The sequence below is a fragment of the Ailuropoda melanoleuca genome, chromosome 6 (genome assembly GCF_002007445.2).
Source record: "Ailuropoda melanoleuca isolate Jingjing chromosome 6, ASM200744v2, whole genome shotgun sequence".
NCBI lineage: Eukaryota > Metazoa > Chordata > Mammalia > Carnivora > Ursidae > Ailuropoda > Ailuropoda melanoleuca.
The window spans coordinates 48,173,091-48,200,926 of record NC_048223.1 but is presented as its reverse complement, the minus strand read 5'-3'; the positions used below and the strand labels follow the sequence as shown (position 1 = coordinate 48,200,926).

At 38.4% G+C, this 27,836-nt stretch overlaps 1 protein-coding gene across 1 annotated transcript in view; it reads right to left on the bottom strand.

The window, feature by feature from the left end:
* PCDH15 (protocadherin related 15) overlaps positions 1-27,836 on the bottom strand; it is a 1,685,023-nt gene that overhangs the window by 218,536 nt on the left and 1,438,651 nt on the right. Inside the window, exons 21-22 of the mRNA XM_034662367.1 lie at positions 5,132-5,437; positions 1,930-2,154 (exon numbers count right to left, since the gene is read on the bottom strand). Coding sequence (XP_034518258.1) covers positions 1,930-2,154; positions 5,132-5,437 — 531 coding nt within the window. The remainder of the gene's footprint in view (positions 1-1,929; positions 2,155-5,131; positions 5,438-27,836) is intronic.

Sequence of the window (27,836 nt, the reverse complement as noted above, 5' to 3'; positions counted from 1 at the left end):
CCACCAAACCATAGGGGTAGGCAAGTGCAGATCAGGGTAAGAGGGCCTAAACTGTTCACGCGGTCCTGAGCCATTCCGCCATATTGTCAGTTCATTGAGGTCAGGCTCATCTTAGCCTTCCTCATTTCTTTACCTGCTGAGATATCTTCATAGCCAAAACGTTATCATGTCCCAAAAGTGCTTTTGGAAACAGATTTCTAAATTTCTAAATGTTACAGCACAATAGTGTGGCAAAATCATATTTCAAAATATGAATTAAAGCCCCTCAGGCCATCTGTGATTGTTCTTTCTCCAACTCACTAGAACGTCATTGTCTTGGGAAAGAGACACACAAACTGAAATTCAGGTGACCCAAGGAAAGATTCTAGCAGCTCAAATTTCTATTCCCAAAGAGGACTCAATGCTGAATAAAACTTTAACTCCCTGAAATAACATAATTTCTTAGGCCAGAGAGACACACAATGGGAGAAGTAGGTAAAAAGCTGTTGTGGATGCCTGGGAAAGAAGGAAGTCAGACCCTGAAAAAAATCTCGATGCAGCTTTCAGGCATTTGAGAATGGAAGGGATGTGTGTGTCCCAAGGTAGTTTAGGGGAGACAGAAGGACCCCAGGGAAGAAACATCACATGTGCACTGGCAGATAAGCTAGGTAAGGTGTAAAGAAGATGTGTGGAATAATTTCTGTGTCCCTCTCTGATTGCAGGATTACCCGTAAAACAACAACAAAACAAAATAAGAAACTAAAACCCAGTCCCAAAGATCTTATAGTCAAGAACATTAGAGCAGTTTCCTACAATGATAAATAATGTCATGTTAATTATATACTGGTGCAGTCTTTAACAGTCTTCTGTGTATTCATACCAGCATTTTATTGTCTAAGAAAACCAGTAGTATGTATTAGTTATTTATCAGTTAGAAGATCAAACATAATTTCAAAAAAGTGATTATTTCTGATTCCACCATTTCCATACTGCTGTAACCTCCAAAAATGAACAGAGTAAAAAAACAAAACAAAACAACAAAACACAAAAAACAAAAAATCCAATGAGCATAGTAGAAACATTGCCTACGACCTTGTGTACCTTATGAGCTTGCATACATCTACCCCTCTCTTGACAGCACATTTCAAGAATTAGAGTCAATCCCAGCACCTAACTTCCTTTCATTCTAAGCAAAAATCCATCCTCAGAAAGCATTTGTGACGCCTTCCCCACAGAAGAGGGCTCCTTTGGGAAGGAGCAGAGGAATCTGACAGTTTAGGACACAGCTCAGATGACCTTTCCATACACTAACATTTGAGAACTGATAAATCTCTCCTCATATCTTCTTTTAAAGACTTCTTAAAAATCACTCGAATCCCAAAAGGTCGAAGATACCAAGCTCTTTCAGGCAAGCACTTGGCACAGGTTATTACAATGAATGAGATAAATCTGGCGCAGCCAACAAAGGCCTCACAGACCTTGAATGCGGCTGAGCCAGAACTTGACCCCAGTTCCATCTGATTCCAAAGCTTATTTCATTCCGCAATCTCAGTTTACAAACTGAACTAATTAGCTCCAGGGCCTTAGAACTCTTACCTTTTCCATAATCTTCTCTTTTTAAATTGAAGGGTTTGGATGAAGTCATTATCCCTGGTGCTGTAAAATTTGGACTAAACTATAGTCTGGAGAAACTGGGACTAGTTTAAAATCCCAGAGCTATGGGAACATTTGGGCAGCCACAGTGGTTAAATTCTTATTTAGTGTTTCATTCAAATGTATCCTTTATACTTCAACAATATGGTTATTTCTCAAGTCTTACACATTTCAGACTCTATGTTCTAGGTCTGGTACTACTGTGTTTTTATGCATCGCTGCCCCTAGATATTTAGCATGGTACGGACTCAGAAGAGAGTATGGAGTTGGCCACCAAGAGTCATCTGTGCTCCTTACCTTTACTATCACCGTGACCGTAGCAATACCAGGTGGCATCGTTCCATAAATATCGAAGGCCTCCACGAGAAACGTGATGCTTGCTTCCTGCTCCGGAAGTGACTCATAGTCCAAACTCCTTAAAAGGGAGAGTTCTCCTGTAAATGGATGTAGTGCAAAAAAGTGCTTTACTTCTGGGCTTCGGATCCGGTAAGACACATTTGCTCCAAGGTCAACATCTTTGGCCTGTAACAAGTGAAGAAGAAGGATGGTTGTATCAGCGGTGTTACCAAACCAGAGCTGTGCAAGGCTGACGGAGGTCATGGGTCAGTAGCTAGGACAGCATGAACTTAACGATGACCGCAAGGCATGTTTTGGGGACAAGTGTGTTTTTAAGTAATTTACCAAAGAGAGGAAGGAAAGAGAGAAACAGAGACCCACGACATTTTGTCTTTATTTTTATCTTACTACTATATTTATTTTCCCAGAGAAATCACTAACTAAAAGAATCATACCACAGTAATGAATCTTGTCATAACTTATTGTGTATTATTTCCTAATTCTATAACCTTGAAAAATAATATTTTANCTTTATTTTTATCTTACTACTATATTTATTTTCCCAGAGAAATCACTAACTAAAAGAATCATACCACAGTAAAGAAATGAATCTTGTCATAACTTATTGTGTATTATTTCCTAATTCTATAACCTTGAAAAATAATATTTTAAATAAAAATAAAGTTTTATTGAGTGTTTTTCACAAGCATGATAGATAATTAAAGGAGTATAAGGAACCTAAGAACATTTAACTAATAATTTCTCCTTACAAGGAGCCTATAATACATTTCTAGAGATCATTGAACTATACTCTCTTCATTTACTAACCTTTATTGAGTATTTATTATGCACCAGAAGCACAAGATGAACCAAGACACCAATCCTGCCCTCCAGGTTAATGTCTCAAAAAAACAAACGAAGAAGACACAAATACCAAAATAGAAGGAAAACAGGGACATGGCAGCCGAAAGGTGTTCAGAATTGGGGGTGACATGTTCTAGCTGCAGGTCTCCCAGGATGATGAGGGCTGACCGGCCAATGCAGCTCTGGTGGAGGAAATGGAACGGGACTGGGGAGATGGGGAGATGAGCTGTGTTAGGACGTGCACACAGGAACTCATGCACCTGCTACGCAAACTTTTCTCTTGGCTTCCTCCAGTCAGGTACTGACATCACAACCGGAAGACACTGGGAAAGCACAGATTTTGNGCAGCCGAAAGGTGTTCAGAATTGGGGGTGACATGTTCTAGCTGCAGGTCTCCCAGGATGATGAGGGCTGACTGGCCAATGCAGCTCTGGTGGAGGAAATGGAACGGGACTGGGGAGATGGGGAGATGAGCTGTGTTAGGACATGCACACAGGAACCCATGCACCTGCTACGCGAACTTTTCTCTTGGCTTCCTCCAGTCAGTTACTGACATCACAACTGGGAAAGCACAGATTTTATGACGTCATTTTCCTATCTAAAATCCTTCTTGTTTTCTCATTCTCCTGAACGTGGCAAGAAGGATCCATACAATTTCTAGCCCTGTAGCTCTTCCTTATCTCCTCTCCTCCAGGATTTTGAGCAGGTTCATTCCAGTGCCTTGAATAACATTTCTCCCTCCTTGCTAGAATAATTCTTCCTTGCTCCTCAGGTCACAGCGTAGAAAGCAACCATCTAAATCTCAAGACCAGATTTCTAAACTCTCCAGATTAGTTTGTGTTCCACCTGTCATCTCTGAGGTCCCTCGCTCGGAGAACCTCTATTGCAATTATGGATTTACTTGCCTGTTTGCCACACCAGACTGAGAACCCCATGAAGGCAGGAAATCTAGTCCACGTTGGAATCCCCAAAGTCTAAGAGGAGCTGGCGTACAATAAACACTGGAAATATGTGTGTTGATAAATGGATGAATAAGTGAACAGATGAACAGGAGAATAAATGGAGAAATATGGACCTTTCCTTGGTTGGCACCTGCCTTTTTTTAGATTTATTAATGTTTTTGCTTAAATATTGAGTTGAATTATGAAAAAAATAGAAGTTCTTGAAATCCAGGCTAACAGAGTTCAAGTTGTGGATGACAGGTCAAGAAAGTACTAGAATCTTTTTTTCCCCATTATGAAAAAAATAGAAGTTCTTGAAATCCAGGCTAACAGAGTTCAAGTTGTGGATGACAGGTCAAGAAAGTACTAGAATCTTTTTTTTTCCCATAAAATTATACTTCATAGACCGTCTGTGTCAAAATTAAAAGGGGTTGTTGCTTAAAATGCAGATTTCGGAGCCTAACCTACTGAATCAGAATGTCCAGAGTTTCTGGTAATATTGTAGCTGAGGAATGAAATAGGGCTTGGATGTGGGGACACCGTTTAAAAGGAGAGTCAGACCTCTGGAAGGATGCCAATTGTTCACTGAAAGTGAAAAAATAATGGGTTCAGCAATATCCTCTTTCTGTAAAATATATGGAAAATCTCTACCTGTGTGTTTATGTGTGTGTGCATATACATATATATATATGAATATATACACACAAACATACGTATATATGTACATACCTGGATAATGCACATTTACATATACGTAAATATGGAATATTTATTCGAATATATACATATACAGTTATATATGCATATATCTGCAAAATGCATATATAGATGTATGGAAATATGGAAATATTTATTTGAATATATACATGCATAGATATGCACACACCTGCATACATGCATATTTACATATATACAAATATGAATATATTTTATTTCATATTGTGTGAGCACAAAGATAAATGTCACAGAATACACTTACAAATTTAACACTGAGTACTCTGGAGGTACAAAGTGGGGGATTACTAAATTTTTCTTTATAGACTATTGTATCGTCAATTTTTACAATAAATATATAGCATTGATTTTGTGAATTAAAAAAATTATTAAGATGTATTAATTGATTTCTTGGAAATGTACCTTTTCTCCTCTTAATTGTTGGTATATTCCTAAAGTAGGGTTGTTACATAAAACACAATACGCAAAATTTGAAAGATACTTCTATTAAAACTTTACTCATTGTTTATCTGAAATTAGAATTTAAATGGGTGTGTTGTTTTTGTATTTGCTAAATCTGCAACCTACACAAATGGCAGATCTTCTAAGGTTGAATTCAGGAACTGTCTGCTTCCCCCACATACCTCTATCTGCAGGAAGGTGGTCCCAGCCGGCAGGTTCTCTTCCACGACGACAGTATACGTTGAATTGGTGAACACAGGACTGTTATCATCAATATCCAAAACTTTGATGGCCAGTGTGAGCGTTGAGTGACGGGGATGCACCGCTCCGTCGGTGGCCACAACCACAAGCTCATAGTAGTCCCTGACCTCTCTGTTAAGCTTCACTGCTGTGTAAATGCTCCCGTTGGATGTGATGCGAAAGAGGTTATTGAAGTTGCCCAAACTGTAGTGCACTTGACCATTTATTCCAGCATCAGGGTCCATTGCCTGAATAGAAATGAAAACAAAGGAATTCACATAGTATGTTTTATCCTGCTTTTTTCACCTTACATTTTGCTATGGTGTTCTGCTAGAAGGGGATAGTTGACAAATCATGGCATATTTTCAAATGAATATTCTTTTTTCTCTAGGGAGAAAACTAAAAAAGATAATGACAATGTAATGCAAAAGTCTAGAACTTGAAAAGAAATATACTGTGGTTGAATTATTCTTCATTCAAAATGACCATGACATACATTGATAATATCACTAGCAATAACAATATTATATTATGACAGAAAACTCACATTACAGGAATACTGGATTTTTCCTGTACTTTCATTTCTTTAATGAGTTTGAATTCTAAATCAGGAAAACACATTTAGTTTTTAATTAATTTAACAAAATGCACTAGATGACAACTTAAGATGCTATAGTATTTTTTGTTCAAGCACTTTGTATATTCATTTTCCTATATATTTTTTCAGGCACTATACATCTCATTTAATCCTCACCATGCTCTTTTTTTTTTAAGACTTTATTTTTATTTATTTGAGGGAGAGCAGGAGGGCACAAACAATGGAGGGGCAAAGAGACAGGGAGAAGCAGACTCTCCCCTGAGCAGGGAGCCCAATGTGGGACTTGATCCCAGGACCCCAGGATCATGACCTGAGCCGAAGGCAGATGTCTAACCAACTGAGCCACCCAGGTGGCCAATTCTCATTGTGTTCTTATGAATAAATATAACTGTTCCCATTTTGCAAATGAGAGAACGGTGTCTTAGGGAATTTAAAGCTCTTGCTTAGAGTTACATTAGAAATAAATATACAGTACGGTACAGTTCTTGGTACATATAAAACTACTTAAATATTTGTGGAGCTAATGAATGTTGAAATAAATAAATGCATGAAACTGACATTTAAAACTAAATCTGCTCCCAAACCCAAATGGGAGTAAAAGTATTGTAAATGTAAAGAACCTGCAAAGGGCTCTTTAATATTAGAATACAATCTCTAAGCAATAATTAAGAATTATTGATATTATGATAACATATTAACTAAAAATTTTAAGTCACATAAAAATCACTTTGCATCAAATAAAATGCGTAAATTTTGAGTGAATATTCTTCCAACAGAGTGTAGTGAGAATTAATCCTATCCAAACTCAATTGTGATATAAATGATGACTCTCACTATCAACTATTATGCATTTTGTGTTCAATAACGTTACTGTTTTTCAAAGAAACTGGAATAAACATTAGAAGCCATGAAATGTGTTATAATTCCGTCCTAAGCTGTTGCTAAGGAAAGGAAGGCAGACACTTGACTCTGTTATGAGCTGTGGACACAATAAAATCATTTAATAGCCACAAAGCTTGGAATGCAATAGGATGGATTTTAATAGCAAAAATGCAGATGTATATCCAATTTTACAAATTCTGGGAAAGCATGTTGGGGGCATTGCTGAATGTTTATGTCTTGTTTGAAATGGTAAAGTCCAATATGTGAGAGTCATGTTTGCAACTGTGCTCATTCTCTATGTCATAATGCCAGATGGTCCAGCGAGATTTGCCCCTTTGACTCATCAAAACACAAATAAAGGTTGAAACCTGAGAACAGGTGAAAAAGGCACTGCAGAAATGCCCAAAGAGGAAGAAACACTGCGAATGAGTTGAAGAGTTTCCATAGACATACATTCTTTACCTTTACATTGCTCCTAGAATTTGCCATACAAATTACTGACAAATTATTCAAGCTTGTCACTTAGAGAAAAAAACAAATGACAACACTAACCCCCTCAGGGAAAAAGAAAAGAAAAAACCCTATTTTTTTTAACTGAAATTATCACATAAGTAAATAGAAAAATGTACTCCAATAATATAATATAAATAGGTCTTATTTTTTAACAGCAACATTCGTGGAACTTTCAGAGATTTTTCTGTCTGTGGGAATTCTTACGATCACAAAATCATTTATATAACCAGCAATGTAAATGATTCTTGTTCAAATTATGCTTTTATTTGTCCATATAACAGAAGATGTCATATATAATGATTCAGTTTGACTAATGTGGCTGTGTGTGTGCATACATGTGTGTGTGTTTGTGTATATGTGTGGGGGGGTTCTGTATGTATTGCTTTATACATCTCTAGTTGCTCAGCCAATATCTCCTCAATGCCTCATACATATCTCTGTTAGTTTTCTATTCCTGCCGTAACAAATGACCACAAATTTAGCAGTTTACAAAATACGAGTTTCTTATTTTATAGCTCTATAGGACAGAAGCTCAACATGGGTCTCACCAGGCTAAACTCAAGATACAGACAGGGCTGTGTTTCTTTCTGGAAGCTGTAGGGGAAGCTCCCGTTCCTTGTTTGCTGGAGTTGTTGACAGAATTCAGTTGCCTGAGTTGCAGGATTGAGATCCCCACCTCCTTTTTGGTTGTCATATGAGGACCATTCCCAGCTTCTCAAGGCCACCCACACCCCTTGGCTCATGGCCATCTCCTCCATCTTTAAAGCCAGAAATGGTAGGTCAAGTCCCACTCACACTTTGACCCCTCCTCTTTCTTCTTCCATCTCATCCCTCTGACCCATTCTCTTCCCATCTTCTTCCAGTTTTAAGGGCTTGTATGACTGCATTGTACCCCACTTGGACAATCCAGAATAATCTTCCTGTTGTGAGATCCTTAACCACAATCACATCTACAAAGCTCCTTTTGCCATGTAAGGTAACATATTCATATGTGGGGCCTATTTGGGGGCCATTATTCTGTGTCATAGAATCAGAAACTTAACCTGTCCGTAATTGAACACTATGTCCAAATCTTGTTTACCTCCAACGTTCTCCTTTCAGTAAATGGTCCTTCTACCAACATAATAGGTTTTACAAGAAGAAAAGTAGATATTTCAGAGCTCTCCCTCTTTTATCTTCTCAATTATTCATTCATCCAATAATTTGAGAAAAACTTATTTAATTCTATATATGAGGCTCAGTTCCAGGCTGTGAGATACATAGTATATTAAGTACCAAGGTCCAAGAACTAATGTCATTTATAGAATAATCCCTGTCTACCCATAATATGTCAGCCCCCCCCCCCATATAATATCTCACTCCTAACCATCTTGGTCCAAACCACACCAACTACAGCTTAGATCACTAAATTACTTGCTAATTCTTTTCTTTCACTTACACCCCTTCAGAAAGACCTTTTATAAAAGAGAAAATAATGACATCAGTCCTCTGCATAACCATTGCCTTGGGCAATATTCAAACCTTTAACATAGCCAAGAGGTTGCAAAGAAAATGCTGCTTTCACTGTGTTCTCTCTAACCTCCAAACTTTTCCCAAACCCTCTGATTATAGGGCTCCTGCTATCACTCGCCAGGATCCCACTCACACATCTTCCAAGTGTCAAGTTAAACATCATTTCCTCAAAGCAGTCTTCTCTGATTCCTGAAATGGAGATTAGACTCTCCGGTTGTACATATGCCAAAAGCTCCATACACCCGTCACTTTTGCCACTTTTGATAATTTCTAATTATGTATTTATCAATGAGCTTATTTGAGAACTCGTCTCATTTTGTAAAACAAGGTAGGCCATTAAGAGTACAGTCTGGGCTTTTCTGTTTTCACTGAATGCTCAATGCCTAGTATAGTGCCTGGAGCATAGCAGGCATGCAATAAATACTTAAATTCATAAATGAATTATATATATTAACGTTTATAAATGAATGTATTAGTACTGCTATGTAGTAGCTGTTAGAATTCTTAGAGTTATTTTATTCATTGTATATCTATTGTTTGGTTTTATCTTGACTCTTGCTTTATTATCCTCTGTGATTTTGGTTAGGAATCTAAAAACAAAAACTGTGGAATTATTGGAATTGCGAATAGGGCTTTGATCACTTTGGTGAAACTATAGATTCTATGCCGAAAAATACCATTTTTTGGAAGAACGCAGTGATATTTTATCACGACCTAAACAAGCATATGACAAGTAAATATCTTTGTACTTTTACATTTTGTAGAATGACAAGGAGGGATTATGTATGGTAAGGTGGCCAATGATTGTTCTACTAGAAGAGATTGCTATATTGTACAAGTGCTGATTGGTCTCAGTGTTCCCAGCATACTATTTTTTGATGTCATTAACATTGGTATGTCACTTTTTCTCTCTAGGTCTCAGATATCTCAACTATAAAATAAAATATGTGGAGTAGGGAGCAGTTTTGAATCTCTTTTCCTATCATTATGCATGTCAGAGATGAAATTCACAAACATGGCACAGATCATCAATTACAACATGAATAAGATAGGCTATAGATACAGAAGGATTTTCTATAGTTGCAATGCTATGCTTCCGTTCCATTGAATAAAATATATGCAAATTTAAGTAAACAGACACTACTATAGATTTAGCCTAATAATTAATATTGGAACAATGCAAACGTAGTACCTGGATTGCTAATCAGGGACTTGCACTAGACTTCACATTTGATTTTAACAACCCAAGTTTACTAAGTGCTGCTCTGGAGGACTGTGAGGACGCTTGGTCTGACAAGAGACTGAGAGATAAGAACAAGCTTCCATTTCAGAATGAACCACCTGCATTCCCCAAACTGCCACATGAACCGTATTTTCCCTTGGGAACTTCCAATGCATATTAGCTCAGAGAAGTGCTTTATTAAAAGGTCTTCTTTATTTCGGATTGTTGAGTGGGAACTTTCTCCCCCATGTCTCATCTTGCTAAGAGGAAGGACATTTTAGCAAGACAACTGCCCTGTCTCTGTTCCGTCTCCCTCTTGGGAATGGTGAATTTGGTAGGAAGAATTGGGTAAATGTCCCCTTTAAGATCTGTTTGTAAAGATATCCTGTGGTTTGCTTGTTTAGCTATATAAGCTCTTCCCCTACTGATGCCTACAATTCCAGCCTAGCCCATAGAAGAAGAGCTGCATGGGTGAGTTTAGCTGTAGGCTGCAGCATTATCCAACCCCCCAGCCCTCCCACTAAGCTTTTTTCCCTCCAAAACCAGTGTCACCCATCTGGCAGAGGAGAGGAACCTGGGCAAGCTACAAGATGTTCGTTACTATTATCTTCAAGCCCTCCAGGTGTTTATAGCACAGTTTCCAAAGGGATTTCATCACAGACCCTTTTCCACTGCTGTTTGTTTAGCAGAATACTTACTAATATCTTGAGGGACATACAGTTTGTTAAATACTGCCATAGTTCACTGAGCAAAGCCAAGAATAAGGCCTCCTTTTAATAAATCTGTCTGTGGTATTTTTCACACAATATTTCCACTTTGTACTCTTTGTTCTCCAGGACACATTGAAAATGACTATTGTAATGGTGCATACTCCCAGCCATGTCAGGATTCTTAAAATGGTCTACAGTGAAATAATATATAGGAGAAAAAGTATAATAAAAAAAATATATGCTTTCAGCAGGACAGCGAGAGGATTTTTTTCAAATGGCTGAAATTGATAGAAAAGGCCATGGGGAGAGAAAGAAATATTGGGTTTTAGCCATGGCTTTGATAAAGTAACTCTGGGTATGAGTTTTCCTTATGCTACATTTCATGGAATGTTAGTTAATGTCCCTTAGGATGCGAGTACATTCTTTCAGGGACAAAAGTAAGAGGAGGTAAAGAGAGAAGGGAAAGTCTGGGTTCAAATAAACAAACTTGAGAAACTGAGATTAAGGAAAATTCAAAATGTTTTATTACTTCATAATTCCTGAAGTGTCATTACTATTTTAGTGAATGAGGTGAAGTTCCCAAGGGGCTATGCTATGCACCAGATTTAGAAATCTGGAGCAATGGAAAGGTCACCTCCTTTCAACATGTTGCACAAATGATAGAAAGAAGCCAAGACTCCTATGCCTCATCTCTTCCAACCCGCATTTTCGGCACGCCCTTACTATCCGCTTTCCTGTACAAACTCTCCACTCAGGTCAAATCAAGTCTCTACATTTCCCTAGGACTCAGCATATACTTTATGACATTTTCTTCAAGGCTTGCCACAATGACTCCTTTTTCACCTCTGTAATTCCAATCATCCATCCATTCCTCCAATCCCGGCCCCAGTTCTGCATCTTCTAGTGAAAGTTCTAGCATTTGGAGATCATGCCATAAATCAGAATTCTATACTTGACAGACGGCTCTCTGTATCACAGTTAGTTTACACCCTTTCCCACAACCATGATCCTTTTGGAAGGAACTAGTGTCATTACTCTCTGTGCATTGGATTTTTCAAAAATACATCAATCTCTATCTTACAGTGGGATGATTTGTGGAAAGAAAATAGCCAAATACATATTCAACAGGTGGACTGAAAATAAATGTTAGAGGGTTTATCCTCATAATGGAGCTTCATAGCTCAAAGTCAGCTGAAGTATAGAATGTGTATAATATGTTCAATAATGATAGTAAGTATGCCCCTCAGCCCCTCCACGTGCGTTTTGACCCAATTCACCCAACTTAATTCACTCAACGCCTAGCTTCCATGAAAGGATGTGCATTTGATGTTCATGAAACAAAAGACCGTAATATTCTGTAGGAAAATACTCTAAAAATTTTAAGGTAACTGAGATGTACATCTAATACAGAGGAACTGCAATGCTTGCAAAATGCTATTTCCTTCCTTTTCCATCTCCTAATTAATTGAGGAGCATAAATAAGGTCATGTACATTAAGTGACATGGGCTGGCTAAGCAAGGTAGTTCCATTTCTTTACTATTATAGATGAGTATGTAGATGTTGGACAAGATAACCAAACACAAAATCTCTTATTATCAGCAATACTGTCAGGAAGTTTGCACTGATGTTTAATATCTAGCCAAGGAGCTCAGTGTGTGATGCTATAATGAAACCATTTATCTTCCCAGAAATCAATTAAAAGTTAATTAAAATTGTTAATAAGAAAAATCACACATCTCTTCTTCTCTGGTACTACATCAAAGCGATAAACAAGTAATAGCTGCAACTTTATAATCATCCATCCATGGTTAACACATTTTGTAATATACACCTTACCATGGGGCCTGATTTGCGGTTACTTTGTGAATGCCTATTGTTTAGGAAATTGGCTGATAGACCGAGGTCAAATAAAGACCTCACTGGACAAAACTTTGAATATTTGCTAGAAAAACTTCTGGAGAATCTTTAATCACTAAAATCAAAGTTAGAGTATAGTAACCAAAAACTTCCTTAAGGAATCAGATGATATATAAGGGATTTATTGAAATAAAATTTATTGAATATTTGTTAAGCACTGTTTTATAGCATACCACTTGAAACGGGAGCCGGGAAATGCATTTCTTATACATTATATTCATCCTTTCTTTTCATCGTTATCCTTTTAGAGTGGCCTACTGCACATTTTTTCTCATCAATAGAAATAGAAGCCCATTGCTCGGATACTTACACTGGGGGCTACAGCTCTATGGAGACCTTAAAGTGTGCCTCTTAACATGGTCAGAAAATATTGGGACAAAGCCTCAAAGGACAGTCTGAGATCTATAACCTCTTGCATCGAGAAGTCTCTGGGGAGACTACTTGTGCATATCTTCAGTGTTTAATTCGGATTTAAAGTATGTTTTATAATCATACCCGTTCAGATGAATGTTTAGATATAAAATAATTTCTGTTTATTCTCACAAAAAATCAAGCACCTATGAAGAACTTTGAGGACAGAAAGAAAACAGCTATTAGAAAGGTGTGAACTCCCAGGTAACACCTAATTAGCCCGGTGTGAAGCCAGGAGGGAGCTTAGTTCTTTTTTAGTTAGTTTTTGCTCATCCTTTACAGCCATGTGAGAGGCTGTGTGCTCCTTTTTCACCCACAGGTGGGAAACACAGAAGGTCTTGAGCAGGGAGGTCAGAAAGAATAGAGGGCCAAGGCATGCTTAATGACATTCCTAATGGAAACACACTTTTTAAATTGTCTAACAACTTCAAAAAGATAAAATGGTTGTTGTCTTTATTTCTTTCAAGCTGAGCTATTTCAAGGGCTGTGATTATCAGTGTAAAAAGAGAGAAAAGGGAGTGAGTCAAGAGGCTGGCGAATTTTTCCTCTCTCCACACAGAAGCCTTATATTCATTACTGAGCCATGGCAAAGAGACCAACTACCTAGCAGATAGCAAGTGTACGTGAGCTCAAATCACCAAAAACATAACCAGAGTGAATTTTTTTTAACAAGCTTTATTANCTTTCAAGCTGAGCTATTTCAAGGGCTGTGATTATCAGTGTAAAAAGAGAGAAAAGGGAGTGAGTCAAGAGGTTGGCGAATTTTTCCTCTCTCCACACAGAAGCCTTATATTCATTACTGAGCCATGGCAAACAGACCAACTACCTAGCAGATAGCAAGTGTACGTGAGCTCAAATCACCAAAAACATAACCAGAGTGAACTTTTTTAACAAGCTTTATTATTTTTTAAAAGATTTTATTTATTTATTTGACAGAGATAGAGACAGCCAGCGAGAGAGGGAACACAAGCAGGGGGAGTGGGAGAGGAAGAAGCAGGCTCCTAGCGGAGGAGCCTGATGTGGGGCTCGATCCCATAACGCCGAGATCACGCCCTGAGCCGAAGGCAGATGCTTAACCGCTGTGCCACCCAGGCGCCCCCAGAGTGAATTTTTTAAAATCAAATATTGGAACTCTCAAATACTTAATTCATAAGAATCTAGAAAAGCCATTGTAAACTTGTGATTTCTTACAGGCTTCAGCTCTAGGTTAGAAGACAAACCTTTCCCAAACCCACTCCATGGCCTTGGGTGAGTCAGTCTCTCTCAGCTTCCATCCTTCATCTGTGAAATGATGATGATGATGACGACCATTTATCTCACTGCCTCTCATGAGAATGGAACATACTTGCAACATGCTTGGGTCATATTAAGAAATCAATTAAAAATAATATGTTGATTGTTACATGTTTTTCAATGTCTAGTTAGAAATTATATTTTTAAAAATGCTCCATTCTGTCCTAAACTCTTTTTTTTAGCCTTATTTATTTTAGAGAGAGAGAGAGTGAGCATGAGTGGGAGGGCAGAGGGAGAGGGAGAGAGAATCTCCGGCAGACTCCACACAGTGTAGAGCCCCATGGGGGGCTCTATTTCATGACCCTGAGAACATGACCTGAGCTAAAACTGAGTGGGATGCTTAACTGACTGTGCCATCCAGGTGCCCCACTCCTAAAGTTCTTAAAGAATATTTTGGGTAAGACGAATCAGTCTATTTTTATTTGGCTTATTTATACATTTCATTTTCCTTGGAATCATGTTTATTTTGGTATAGTGAGTCTGTTACGTTCTATTAATGTTGTTCTCAACATTTTTTTCTGAGAATTTGCTGTCTGTAGTAATTAAAGAATTCATATGTGAAAGATCATCAAGCCTGTCCACACAGTGATTTTAGTGCTATAAATACAAATATAAAGAAAAGTTACATGACCAGATGATAAAGAGCAGAAAGGAAAGAGCATTTTAGTTATGATAACCAACAATGATGAGCATTTTAGGGGCTTTCATGCATTAATTAAGGTATTGTCACATAATAGAGGAATTTCTATGAAAAATTGTATGTGATGATTTTATGGATACTGCTGCATTGAGAACTGTTCGATATGTCTGGCATGAGAAAGATCAGTTGCGTTTTTGAAAAATCAAAAATACATTTCATGGGAAAGGAGAAAAGAAAAAATGATAACTTTCAGTTGCATTTTAAAGTAATTTCACCATGGATTGGGAAACAAATGCATGTGTCAATGGGTGAGTGATCATAACCCGATCATAAGTTGTGAGGCTTTAAAATCATTATAGTGAAAGTTGAAAGGGGTATGAGAGTTATTTCATACTAAATATTTTCTTACTTTTCATTACTGCAGGCCATCCTTCCAGATCTGAAAAGATAAATTCTACCCAGAGAAATCAGTAAATAGTATTTACCCCCACATAAAAGATTTGACAGCTGCCCATATTTTCTTCCAAACCTATGTCTTTTTTAGTGTTTTTAAATTCTTCCCACTTTATCATGGAGGAAACCTCAATTAAACTGTCTTGAAGGGCTCTGGGATGCCTTCCCTGGTCCCCCAAGTCAGGACAGCTGCCCTTCCACTGAGACTCCTGGCCATTCCGTTCTTACTTAGCTCTAACGACATGATGCGGGTCCCTGCTTATCTTCTACACTACACTTGATGCAACCTGAGGACGCAAGAAACGATTGCTCATAGCTGACTTTCCAATGCTTACTCTTCCTAAGTGGCCAGTGAATATTTGCTGAATAAATGTTGAATTGAGGACCTCCTTTTCTCGGGCAATATGTGCTCTCCTTGAAAGTTTTGTTGAATCTACCAAGAGCCAAAGTGATTACTACCAGTTACAGAATAAATCATATTTTCTGGGAACGCTCAAGGGTCTCGTTCTAATCTTTCTGCAATGATCTCTGGGAACTCATCCTTTGATACCAACTCTACGTTTGAGTCAAGGTAGTTTATTTATTGTATCAGTCAGCTTTCACACAATTCTGACACTCAGTGGTCCGCCACCGTGGATGCTTATTTCTCACATATGCTGCATCAGTCCTGAATCCCCTGAGCTCTACTCTGATCATCTCCACTCTGGGAAGGAGGAAAAGAAAAAAGGGACGAGATAACCAAGACACTATAACCCTATGCTCCTGGCTGGAAGTGGAACATACCACCTACACTCCTTCTTCATTGGTCAAGACAAGCCTTGTATGACCAAGGCTGATGCCATGCTAGGGACTCACATACTCTCACAGTGGGGCAGCACCAACTGGGAAACAATAGTACGGCTGGTTTACCACCCTCATTGTCCTTGAAACACACCAGGTTCTCCCACCTTCCCTCATAGTTTGTTGCTTCTAAATCCTATCTAATTCTTCAAAACCTGCCTCTAGGGTCACTCATCCTCTTTCTGGGAAGCCTTTCCATCCAGCCTTCTGACCCCTCTTGCACTTAGCACAAACTTTTCTTTCCCTCCTTCCTTCCTCCCTCCCTTCCTTCTTTCTTTCCTTCCTTCCCTCTCTTTCTCTCTTCCTTCCCTCTTCCTTCTTTCCCTTCCCCCTTCCTTCCTTCCTTCCTTTCTTCCTTCCTTCCTTCCTTCTTTCCTTCCTTTCCCTCTTCCTTCTTTCCCTTACCTCTTCCTTCCCTCTTTCTTTCTTTCTTTCTTCTTTCCTCTCTTTCTTTCTTTTTTAAAGATTTATTTCTTCGAGAGAAAGAGAGTGAGAGAGCAAGCACATATGTTGTGGGGTGGGGAGAGGGAGGGAGAGATTCTCAAGCAGACTCCATGCTAATTGTGGAACCACACTGGGGCCCCAACCACGACCCCAAGACCATGACCTGAGCCAAAACCAAGAGTCAGCTGCTTAACTGACTGTACCACCCAGGCGCCCCTAGCACAAACCACCTTCTGTTGTTATTGACATCTGATGTAAGGTTGAATACCAAGCATCCAAGTCATCATTCTCTCACCCACCCATTCCATAATGGGAGTCATCATTAGGGAAAAGACTCTGGGAAGGGAAGGTGTGACCACTGGGAAGCTGGGGCCTGGATGGAAATGAGGAAGAGAAGCGAACAACAACAACAACAACAACAAAACCCAGACGTGAAGCAAATGGAAATAAACTATCTTTCTAGAGTTGGGTGATATGTAATACGGAGTGTCAAATTAAGCCAGCCAGTTTAAGCAGTTACATCATAGCCTACAGCTCTCTTAATAATAGGATGTAAATTAAATCCAGGTGATTAAAAAGTAAGCATTAGGAAGAAGCATGTAGATCTGTACTAAAAATTTTAAATATTCATTTGTCACAAAATGGTAAACACTCAGAGATTAGGACTTGGATGCTTCAGGAAAAGTTTTCATCAGGTTCATTTTCATAAAACAAATACACAAAATAATGTTTCATGTTCATTAATGTCTATACAGTTCCATAACAAGTTCTAGGGCCTGAGGGCAGGTTGCCCCAAGATGGCCCACTTGGGCGTATTGATTATTTTAAATAGCAGTTATTTCAGAAACAGCTGGCAAAGACACTCAGACCCTCCTCTGTCCCCGTGAAAGCAGGGAGCAAATCTCCTGTAGGAAAAGTACTCCTGTACCAAGAAGTAAAGAGACGTCCGAACACCACCAAGAGGGCCTTGAGAGCCAGGAAAGCTATAAAAACAAACCTTGCTGCATTTTTTACAACTCTACCACCTCAGCCTACATTCTGCTTGGGATTCCCTACTAATCAAAGCTCACAAACCCCCATTTTCTTCATCCTACCCACTCTTCACAAATGTAGCTCCTTTGTCTAAAAAGCATAAAAATTGCCCACCTTGCTCATTTCTTTAGGTCTCAATTTAATTATTGGGCCTCTGCACACATATAATAAAACTTTTTTTCTCCTGTTAAAATGTCTCTTGTAAATTTAATTCTAAGACCAGCTGGAAGATCTAGAAGGTTAGAGGAAGAATTTTTCCTTCTCTACGGGCTTTCACTTTTCTCAAGTATTCCCTACAGTCCTGCAAGGGAACAAGAAAACCTGGGGATTTTCATATTTCCCCCTCTCTTTACATGCAGTAATTCTGCACTTTGAGTCTGCTGTATATTACACCATTTTGTGCGATGGTGGAATGTTGTATATAGGCATTGGCTTTTGTTTTCTCACCCTCTACCTTTTATTCATCCAAATACTCAGTCTCATCTTTTCTCTGTGGACAAACGTATTCCAGGCACTACACTGAGACTCACTGCACCAAACTAACCATGCGGTCTCGCACATGCTTTATTCCAGCATGGAATCCTCCCTCTACGTCCTGACCTGACCATGCTCAGCCCTTGCTCTGCCTCCCTTAGAAGCACCTGCCCACATGGACAGCCTCATCCCATGCTCCCAAACTCCCTGTGCACCCCTTCACCATGGGCCTAACTGCTCCTCCTCCAAATTTTACTACCAAAGATACACTGTATATCTCTATAGGTACATAGTTTTACTGTCTGTGATACATAACAGGAGTACTTGGTGTTTTTTGTTTGTTTGGTTTTTGGGTTTTGGGTTTTTTTGCCTCGCAAGAACTGATTTTTTCCATTTTGGGGGTGACGTTGAGAATGCATGCTCCAGTCAATGCAAAGTCCTCTGTAAATTCCTAAAATAGCACAAATACAATGTAAGTGATTTTTAATGTAAGTATCGTTCCTTGAGCGCTCGTTACAAGGGCATCCCTTCCTAAAACATTTTCCTAAACAGTTACGTACAGTAAATCTTTTGGGGGCATCTCTGGAATTGTGGCCAACAGACACTACTTCTTAAAGTAAGGAAGTAAGACAAAAATACCACCACTATAGATTGTATTTTATATGATAATCTGCTTGGCTCAGGCGTTTCTGTTTTTGTTTGTGTTTGCCTTGTCTGTCAAATTCTGAACCAAAGTGTTGTTTTCCTTTCTTTTTTTGGAAAGTATTTTAAATTGTTTCCTCTATGCTTATTGAGGATATATTATTTTCTTCTCAGATGTCTTTATGATCCTCTCCCACAAATCCTAAATTTTAATTTTGTTTTGATCCAACATTCTTTTGTATTAAATGTAAAGGTGCCCCAGGATTTCCCCCAAGAGCCCAGGATAATCCATTCCCTAAATACTGCCTTTCTGTCAGTCACAGAGCTCTTTGTTACAGTATGTTCTCTCACAAATGATTGGCTTCTATCAGTGCTGGAAAGAAATCATAACTGGAAACTGGGGGAGTTTGGATTCTCTGTGAAATTCTCCATAATTACATTTTCTGGAGAATATTCAAGTATTAGATATCAGATACAGATCTAAGGCAAAAGAAATAAAAATGTCTTTGGCCAATATGATATCCATCTAATGAGAGAAAAATATCTCCTAATTCCCAAGCACTGTGAATGATGCCTCTTACCAGATAAAAGAACACATTATTTCCCAAATAGCAACTGTAAAATGAAAAGGCCTTTCTCCGTTTTATAGACATTGTCACAATCTTATCCTATTCACCTAGCCTGAGCATGTCACTGGGGTACAGCCCAAAATAGGTTCTGATCCCACGGTTTTATGTTATCATTCATCATTCTTTGGGCTAGGCCCAAATTTAGCAATTTTAGTCATGCTCCATTCCCTGAATCTGGGATGTTACCAAAATGGTAGGTTTAGAAATATACGTTTTCTATTCATCCCTCTGTCAACATGCCTCTGCTGGTGCTTTCTCTCCCTCTCTTTCCCTTCCTCTCTCTCTCAAATAAATAAATAAAATCTTTTCTAAAAGAACAGTTTAATAGCAATTGGTCCAGTACAAGGTTTTCCTGAGAATAGTGGGATTTATTCTATGAAATTATGGTGATGGCTAACAATGGTCTAATCACTATAATTAAGTGATACAAAAGAATTGGAGTCTGGCATAAAAAATAGATAAAAATTGGAAGTTAAAGTATATTACTCTGAGAAGCCGAAACTCTATAATCTGTCTGCCAAGAATCTTTGTGGATAATAAAGAAGAAAGTTATTGACTCATTTCAAACTTCAAGTCTGAAGAATCTAAACGGAGACGGAAGGCACCATCCAACATGACAAGTGTGAACCACTTTGATTTGGTATGCCCATAGGAAGCATTATTCTTGCTACTTTCATGAAGACTGATCGCTTTTGACAGGAATCTGTCTGCGTGGACTTGGATGAGTATGATACTGAGAAGTCATAAAAACATTAGAGAAGACTGTAGGCTCAAAGGAGCTCCTTGTAAAAATGTTCAGATAGAGGGGAAAAGACAGTGAAAAAGAGACTGTATTTGCTATATATCCGCATGGTAAATTATGATACCCACAGGGAATATTTCCAGTCTGGGTTTCAGAATCCCAATGAACTAATCCTTCAGAGGTATCATAAACTAAATAGTAAGAAAGCAAGCCAAAGAAATATTGCTTGTTTTTATTTATTTATTTTGTAGTCTGAATCCAGATTTAAAAAAAGGAAAAAAAAAAGCCTCCCATCTTTGATTCTTACATGACTTGAGGAGAAACACTTGTTGACAAATTGTGTTCCCTATGAAGCAATGAGAGATAAATTAGTTGCAAGTGGTTTACTGTGGTTACCTTTAGGATCAATGCATGTGGGAAGCAGGGGAAGAAAGCAGGACTGGATTGACAGAGAAATTCGGCTACTACGTGGGGCCAACAGCTCTGGCCAAGTCCAGAGGAGTCTGGAGTTAGAACTGCACATCGGAGTTATTCTGAATGGCCAAATGGCCAGTCTTCACATTCGGCCACCAGTCAGGATGGGGGCTGCACTGAGAAGGGTGTGACCTTGGGCAAGGTGGCTCTTTGCAGGTGGGTAATCCTTGAAGCAGCTGGCCGCTGAACGATGTCTGCCTACATGCCTCCCAGAAGCTAGAACATTCCATCCTTCCTTGAAAGGGCATCTGGGTGGTACACCTCATTCTCCAGACTGAGCCTGTACCTGTATGGCCTTTTTATTAGATTAGAGACTCCTTGTTTTTTGGGGGTGTTTGTTTGTTGTTTGTTTTTAAGATAACTATTTATTTATTTGACAGAAAGAGAGAGAGCACAAGCAGGGGGAACAGCAGAGGGAAGGGAGAAGCAGCGTTCCTGCTGAGCAGGGAGCCCGACGTGGGGCTCGATCCCAGTACTCTGAGATCGTGACCTGAGCCGAAGGCAGATGCTTCAGCATTTGAGCCACCCAGGCGCCCCTAGAGACACCTTGTTTAACTGAACATAATGAATCACACACACGCACATACACACACACGCATACCTAGAATCATGACAGCATCACTCATTCATTGTTTTCAAACGAAATAATCATCTACAGAGCTACAGGATGGCCTCACAGCTACAAAAGTCTGTGGTTTGATTGCTCTGACCTAAGCTAATGATGTTCTACTCCTACCCTCATGCCCAGAGATGTGAATCATATGTTCTTTTTGAATCTAATTTTCATGTAACAGCAAAAGTCTCAGGTATGGTGAACTTTACATCTTTTCTGTATTTTAGTTCTTACAAACACCCAGTAAGGCAGTTATTATTGACCACATTTTACAGATAAGAATATTACAGAAAAGTGAAGAAACGTATTCAGTTCCCTATAGCTAGCAAATAAGAGAACTTGAATTTGAATTTAGGATGTTAATAGGCCACCTGTTTGTGATCTTTCTTAAGGGGAGGGGTTGCTCTAGTTTGTCTAATATTATAAACTACGCTAGTTTAATGATAGACTGGAACCAAGAGATAAGCACTAAAAACAATTTAGAATTCACTCTGAAACATTTGACTTATTTTAATTTTCAAAATTAAGAGCCATATCACAGAAATTCCCCCCTTGGAACTATTGTTCTATAGCGTCTCAGAACCTACATGTATTCAGTGAGAAAAATAGAAACCTCTTTCAGAAACCTCACATTCCTCCTTACCCTGCAGCTGGCTCATCTGAGGTGATATCAGAATGAAAAAATACTTCAGCGAAGTCAATGGAAGTCATACCCTGAAGTCCTAAGACATAGAGAATGCAGTATACCCACAGCTGTAAAATTTCATTGATTCTTTTGAGACATGGAGGTACTCATTACAAAATAAATCTAAAAATCTTCCAGCATCTGTCCCTGTCTTCTCCATTCTCCTGCTACGGACACATCAGGGCAGACACTTCTTTCTGACATTCCCAGGGGCCATGCTCTTGGGACCATGTTGTGCCTCTTTCCAGAATCTTCCACATTCCTTTTTCCTGAATCTAGCTGCATCAGCCTTCAAACCTGATGAAGAGTTTATCATTACAAAAGAAATAAAGAATTAAAAAAGTAACCAGTTCCTACATTGTCTCGTCTTGCTGCAATCCCTTCACATCCCAGACTTCTGGCGGAAAAGAAAAGGTCAACATATATTATCAGCACTGCACACACAGGCCTTCATGAGTTATTTACTGAGTTATTTATTGTCATGCCAAAATTTCTTTCTTTCTTTCTTTCTTTCTTTCTTTCTTTCTTTCTTTCTTTCTTTCTCTTTCTTTCTTTCTTTCTTTCTTCTTTCTTTCTTCTTTCTCTCTTTCTTTCTTTCTCTCTCTCTCTCTCTCTTTCTTTCTTTCTTTCTTTTTCTCTTTTACTGTTTCCATTTTCTTCTATTTGGAATGGTCGTCTCAGTAATCCACTGATCCTTCCATTCTGAGCGTCCACAGCTCCCCCTCACAGGACCCCTCAATATATAAGCCTCTCCATCTAGACACATTCAGAGTCCTGTCTGTCTTCCCTCACTGTGCTCATGACCAATTTTTACTTTTGTATCTAACGGTGTGTTTATGTTGATAATGTCTGACATTCTATGGTCTGTGAGGTCCACGGGAGCAGAGACCCTTCTGTTTGTCCCAGCACTGTGCTCCACATGTAATAGACACTTCATAAATCTGCATTCAAGGACTAGATAAATGACAGATAAAAAGGATTATAGCCATCCAACTAAAGTAGAATATATATTGATGCAATCTCTCTCTTAAGCAGAAAAACATATTGATAAAATGTTGCCATTTCCTCCTTTGTGAGACTCTCTTCAAAAGGAGGCAGAGCAAAATATTATTTAGCCTACAATCAGAAACACTTGTACAAAACCTTGTAAATGTTGTTTTTGTGTTGGGTGAGGAACAGTATTCTGATCACAGTGTTCTTGCCCTCCCTGGATTTTTATCTTAACATAATGCAGTTAATAGAATACCAAACTTTTGGCCTGAAAAGTCTGAAAGATGGTATATTACCCTTTGTTCTTGATATCAGAGCTGTTACTCAAATCATTCATTTTACCAACATGTATTAAATATACAGTATTTGCTAGGTACTATGCTTGGGGCTAAATATACAGAAGCATAAGATATGTTTCCTACCACGAGTTACTTGATTGCTCTTAAAGATGTCACAGCTACTTATTTAAAACAAAATATGAAGTATTTTGTCAAATCTTTGCTCTATTGTTGCTAAATGTGTTCTGTGAATAAAGTTGGATGTTGAACGCCCATGTTAATGAAGTGCTGCATGCCAATTAGACATAATTGTGTAGATGTGTGTATATGTACATAGTAATTCGATACTTGTACACCGCCTTCTAATTTAAAAGCTGCTTTTATGTTCATTACCTTTCTTAATCATCAAGTCAAAACTATAAGAAAGTTATTGTGATTAACTTCATTTTACAGAAAACTGATGTTATATGAACTTAAATACATTGACCAATTTGTAGAGCTGGTAATAGCAGAACTGAAACTCCAACCCCGATTTTTCCACACACAAAACTTGTGCCTTTCCTGTTCTATACCAGTGTTCCTCCCCATCACTTTCTCTCTCACTCTTTATGTTCATGATAGTGGACTGCTAATCTCTATGACAATTAATATATGAGGGATGTATGATACCATATTATACATGACTTACATCCCACTCTTCAAGCCAATCTGCTCCGATTGCCTGAAAGCAACTTCATTGAAAACAATAGAGGCATGAAAGAACCAATTGCAAACTTTGCTTAACTAATAAGATAATGAACACTAGTCTCAGATACAAAGTGAAATTAATCTTCATCTGTGCCAAAAAGAAAACAATTGCATCTAAAATAACCCAAGATAATCTTATTCCTTGTCTGAGCTGATTTTACCTGAGTAGGTGCTTTAGAAAAGTAAGCCCTGTCAGGATCCACTACAAGGTTCAGAAAAATAATGGAAAAACATGACCTTCAGACTAACAGTCCCATTTCAAATCTGGATTTAGAATTCTACATAAAATTGTCAGTGATCGGCATATGGCGTGCACGTCTATCCAGTTACAACAGCGGCTTCATACAGGCTGAGTGTGTCAATGTACGAAGATTTGGATGCAATTATTTGCTCTAAAACTTCAGCAATATTCTATTGCTGCAGATCACTTTTAACCAGACCTTCTGGGATTTCACACAAATCGAAACAGGCAAGAAATCTATGAAAAGAAGTCTTGAGGTACAGGTACCCACTTTATAGTAAGCATTGTATACTAAGCCTGTGCTGGACTAGATGGAAAGAAGGAGTAAACACTGGAGAGATGGAAACACGAGAAACCCTTTTTACCTTGAAAGAAAGCACATCATAAACAACGGACATTTTCTCAGTGGAGCGTTTTCTAAAATATGTTATTGTGTAGATGCAGAACTAATGTTATTTTTATCAGATAAAACCAAATGAACAAAAATAAATTTAAGTCTATATTTATATAATCATTTAAATGCTGAGCATTGAATTAAATTAGTTCTCACTTCCTGTGATCCCGTAGCACTCGGTGCACACTGGTCTCTGCACTTTTCACTCTGTACTGTATATAATTATTTGCGTTCGAACCTCTCCTAGCTAATATAAATCCTAAAAGAGTGGGGCATGCACTTTGCTCACATTTATGCTGTAGCCTACAACTTAGTTTTCATCCCAGTAAATATTAATTTAACTGTTTTGAATAACATTAGTTTTTCCCATTCCTATATCAGAAAAATGCATAAGAATACAAAATAATTATGTGTAGATTTCATTTGACTCCATCAGACATGCTTTCATTCATTCATCTACCCCACATATTTATGGTCAAATTTGTGCTGGACAGCATTTTAGTGGTCAAGACAGAAAAGAATATGTTTTCTGGATGATGGCATGGTGATTTAGATTCCGAGCCAACTGATGCTTCATCCTCAAGTTCAACATCAAAACAGACAGGACTCTGATGGCAAGCAACAACCTTTTAAGGTCATTAGTGATTGGTGAAACACTGCCAGCCACTTTTATGCAAGCATAAAGGACATGCGTTTGAAATGCATGGATGATGGGATGCCTGGATGGCTCAGTCATTAAGCGTCTGCCTTTGGTCCAGGTCATGATCTCAGGGTCCTGGGATCGAGTCCCACATTGGGAATCCCTGCTCAGCAGGGGGTCTGCTTCTCCCTCTGCCTCTGCCCCTCCCCCTGCTTGTGTTCGCTCTCTCTCTCTGACAAATAAATAAAATCTTAAAAAAAAAAAAGAAAGAAATGCATGGATGATTCGAAGCCTAGCAAAATGGTTCATGCCATAGATGGCTATATCAAGATGGAAATAAATCTCACCTTAGGTCTCAAATCAAGAGTAGAAATGTACCGCTGCCATTGTCACTAGTACAATCACACCAGTTAGCAGAGGTTTATGGCTGGGGATTGTGCATTTCCTCCTTCAAGCCTTAGGGGACCCTATAAACTAGACCCACTCTCTCCATTTTGTAGATGAGGAAACTTGAATTTCAGGTAAATTAGATAATTTGCCCCAAGTCCTAGAGTTGCTAAGTGATATAGTTAGAATTCAAACCTCAGACTGTCTAATGCCAAGGTCAGTGCTCTTCTCCAGAATTTTTGACTTCTTACAATTAAGATAAATACATGCTCTCTAGGTATCTCACAGCTTGATATAACTGATCCTGCCACTTCCCAGTTACATGATTGTGGTGAACGCTTCACCTCTTTGAATCTGCAGGTATGGAGGTATTATCAGTATCTACTGAGTCAGATTTTGTGAGTATTGACTAAGCCCATCCACAGAAAGCACTTGGAACAGTGTCTGGCATGTTGCAAACAATCAACATATGTTAATTAATAATGGTAATACTATTTTTAAACATTTTTGCAATACATGTCATATAATTAATGTAGCGAACGCCCACAGATCTCTGTGGAATCTAGGCAATCTCTCAAAAATCCAGTTAGCATGTATTCATTGTCACTTGTCTATTCCCAATAAATCCTAACAAGGTTGCAGATATTCTTCTCACTTCTTATTTCAAAAGCTGACAGTAAGCCAAATACAAGAGGAAAATAAAGTTGTGGAAGAAATGATGCTATTTTTCTAGAATATTTTCTCTGAATATTCTTATTCTTATCTATAGCATTTCTTTAATAAACACTGAAAGTGCCACGTGTCCACATTAAGTCTATGGAAAGTTTTATGCACTTGTGAATTATCCTTGAGTTCATGGCATTCGTGATTTCCAACTGAGTGACAATCGAAGAGAAAAATCAGAAAAGTAAACTTGCTTAGAAAAGTCGACTAAATTTATGTAACCAATGCTACTTTGTTGAACTGTGTTAATTCATTAATTTCTTCCTGTGAGTGATGTCATTTAAATGCTCTAACATTGATTTTTCAGTCTCTTCAGGACCAAGACTACCTGCAATTTTTAGTGAGACCAAAAATGGCATGTAACATTTTCTAGGTATGCAGGGGTCCACCTGAAATTCACATCCCATTGCTTAGAGGACGGTAAGGTCAAATAATTCAAGATTTCAGAGGGGAAGGTAGGTATTTTTGTCTTTTTTGGAATCTTTTAAAAAAGAATTTCTTATTTGAAAGTACAAAGAACCTGTTCATCGCGATAGTCTTACATTTCTACCAATTCTATTTTTTTCAAGTATTCTACTTTAACTGTAGTTACACTTCTGTATGTTAGATCTCTGGAATTTATTCCTCTTCTAACTGAAAGTCTGCACCCTTTGACCAACATCTCCCCATTTCCCCCCCGCTCCAGCTGCTGGCAAACACCATTCTACTCTCTTTCATGAGTTTGATTTCTTTAGATTCTACATATGTGTGAAATCATACAATATTTGTTTTTCTGTGTGTGGCTTATTTCATGTAGTGTAATGTCCTCCAAATTGATCCACATTGTCACAAAAGTGAGGATTTTGTCCTTTTTAAAGGCTTAATAATATATCATTGTACATGGATACCAGCCTTACTTTATCCATTCATTGGTCCATGAACACTTAGGCTGACTGCATATTTTGGCTATTGTGAATAATGCTTCTGTGAACATGGCAGTGCAGCTATCCCGTCAAGATGCTGGTTTCACTACCTTTTTATTTTTTTTAAGGTTTATTTATTCCAGAGAGAAAGAGAGACGGAGAGAGAGAGAGGTGGGGGGAGGAGCAGAGGGAGAGGGAGAGAGACTCTCCAGCAAACCCCCTGCAGAGTGGGGAGCCTGATGCGAGGCTTGATCTCATGACTCTGAGATCATGACCTGAGCCAAAGTCAAGAGTTGACTTAACCAACTGTGACACCCAGGAGTCCCTCCTTTCTATTTGAATTTCCTCTCTCTAACCCTATGCTGCCAAGTCTTCACCTCTGTGCCTCTTACATTCCTCCTACCAGCATTAAGCATTAGTCAAGAGAAAAGTCCTGCGAAGCAGAAATAGCTTAGTACCATGCCATTGGACGAAGAACTCAATTAAATGAAAAATGGTGAAGAAAATGGTAAATAAACAATTTTGGGTATTTCATTTCACTGTTCTATGGTTAATGTTTATCTACAATGAAACAGTAAGAAGTATCTGGTGTTGATAAATTTCTCCAAATGTAGTAAT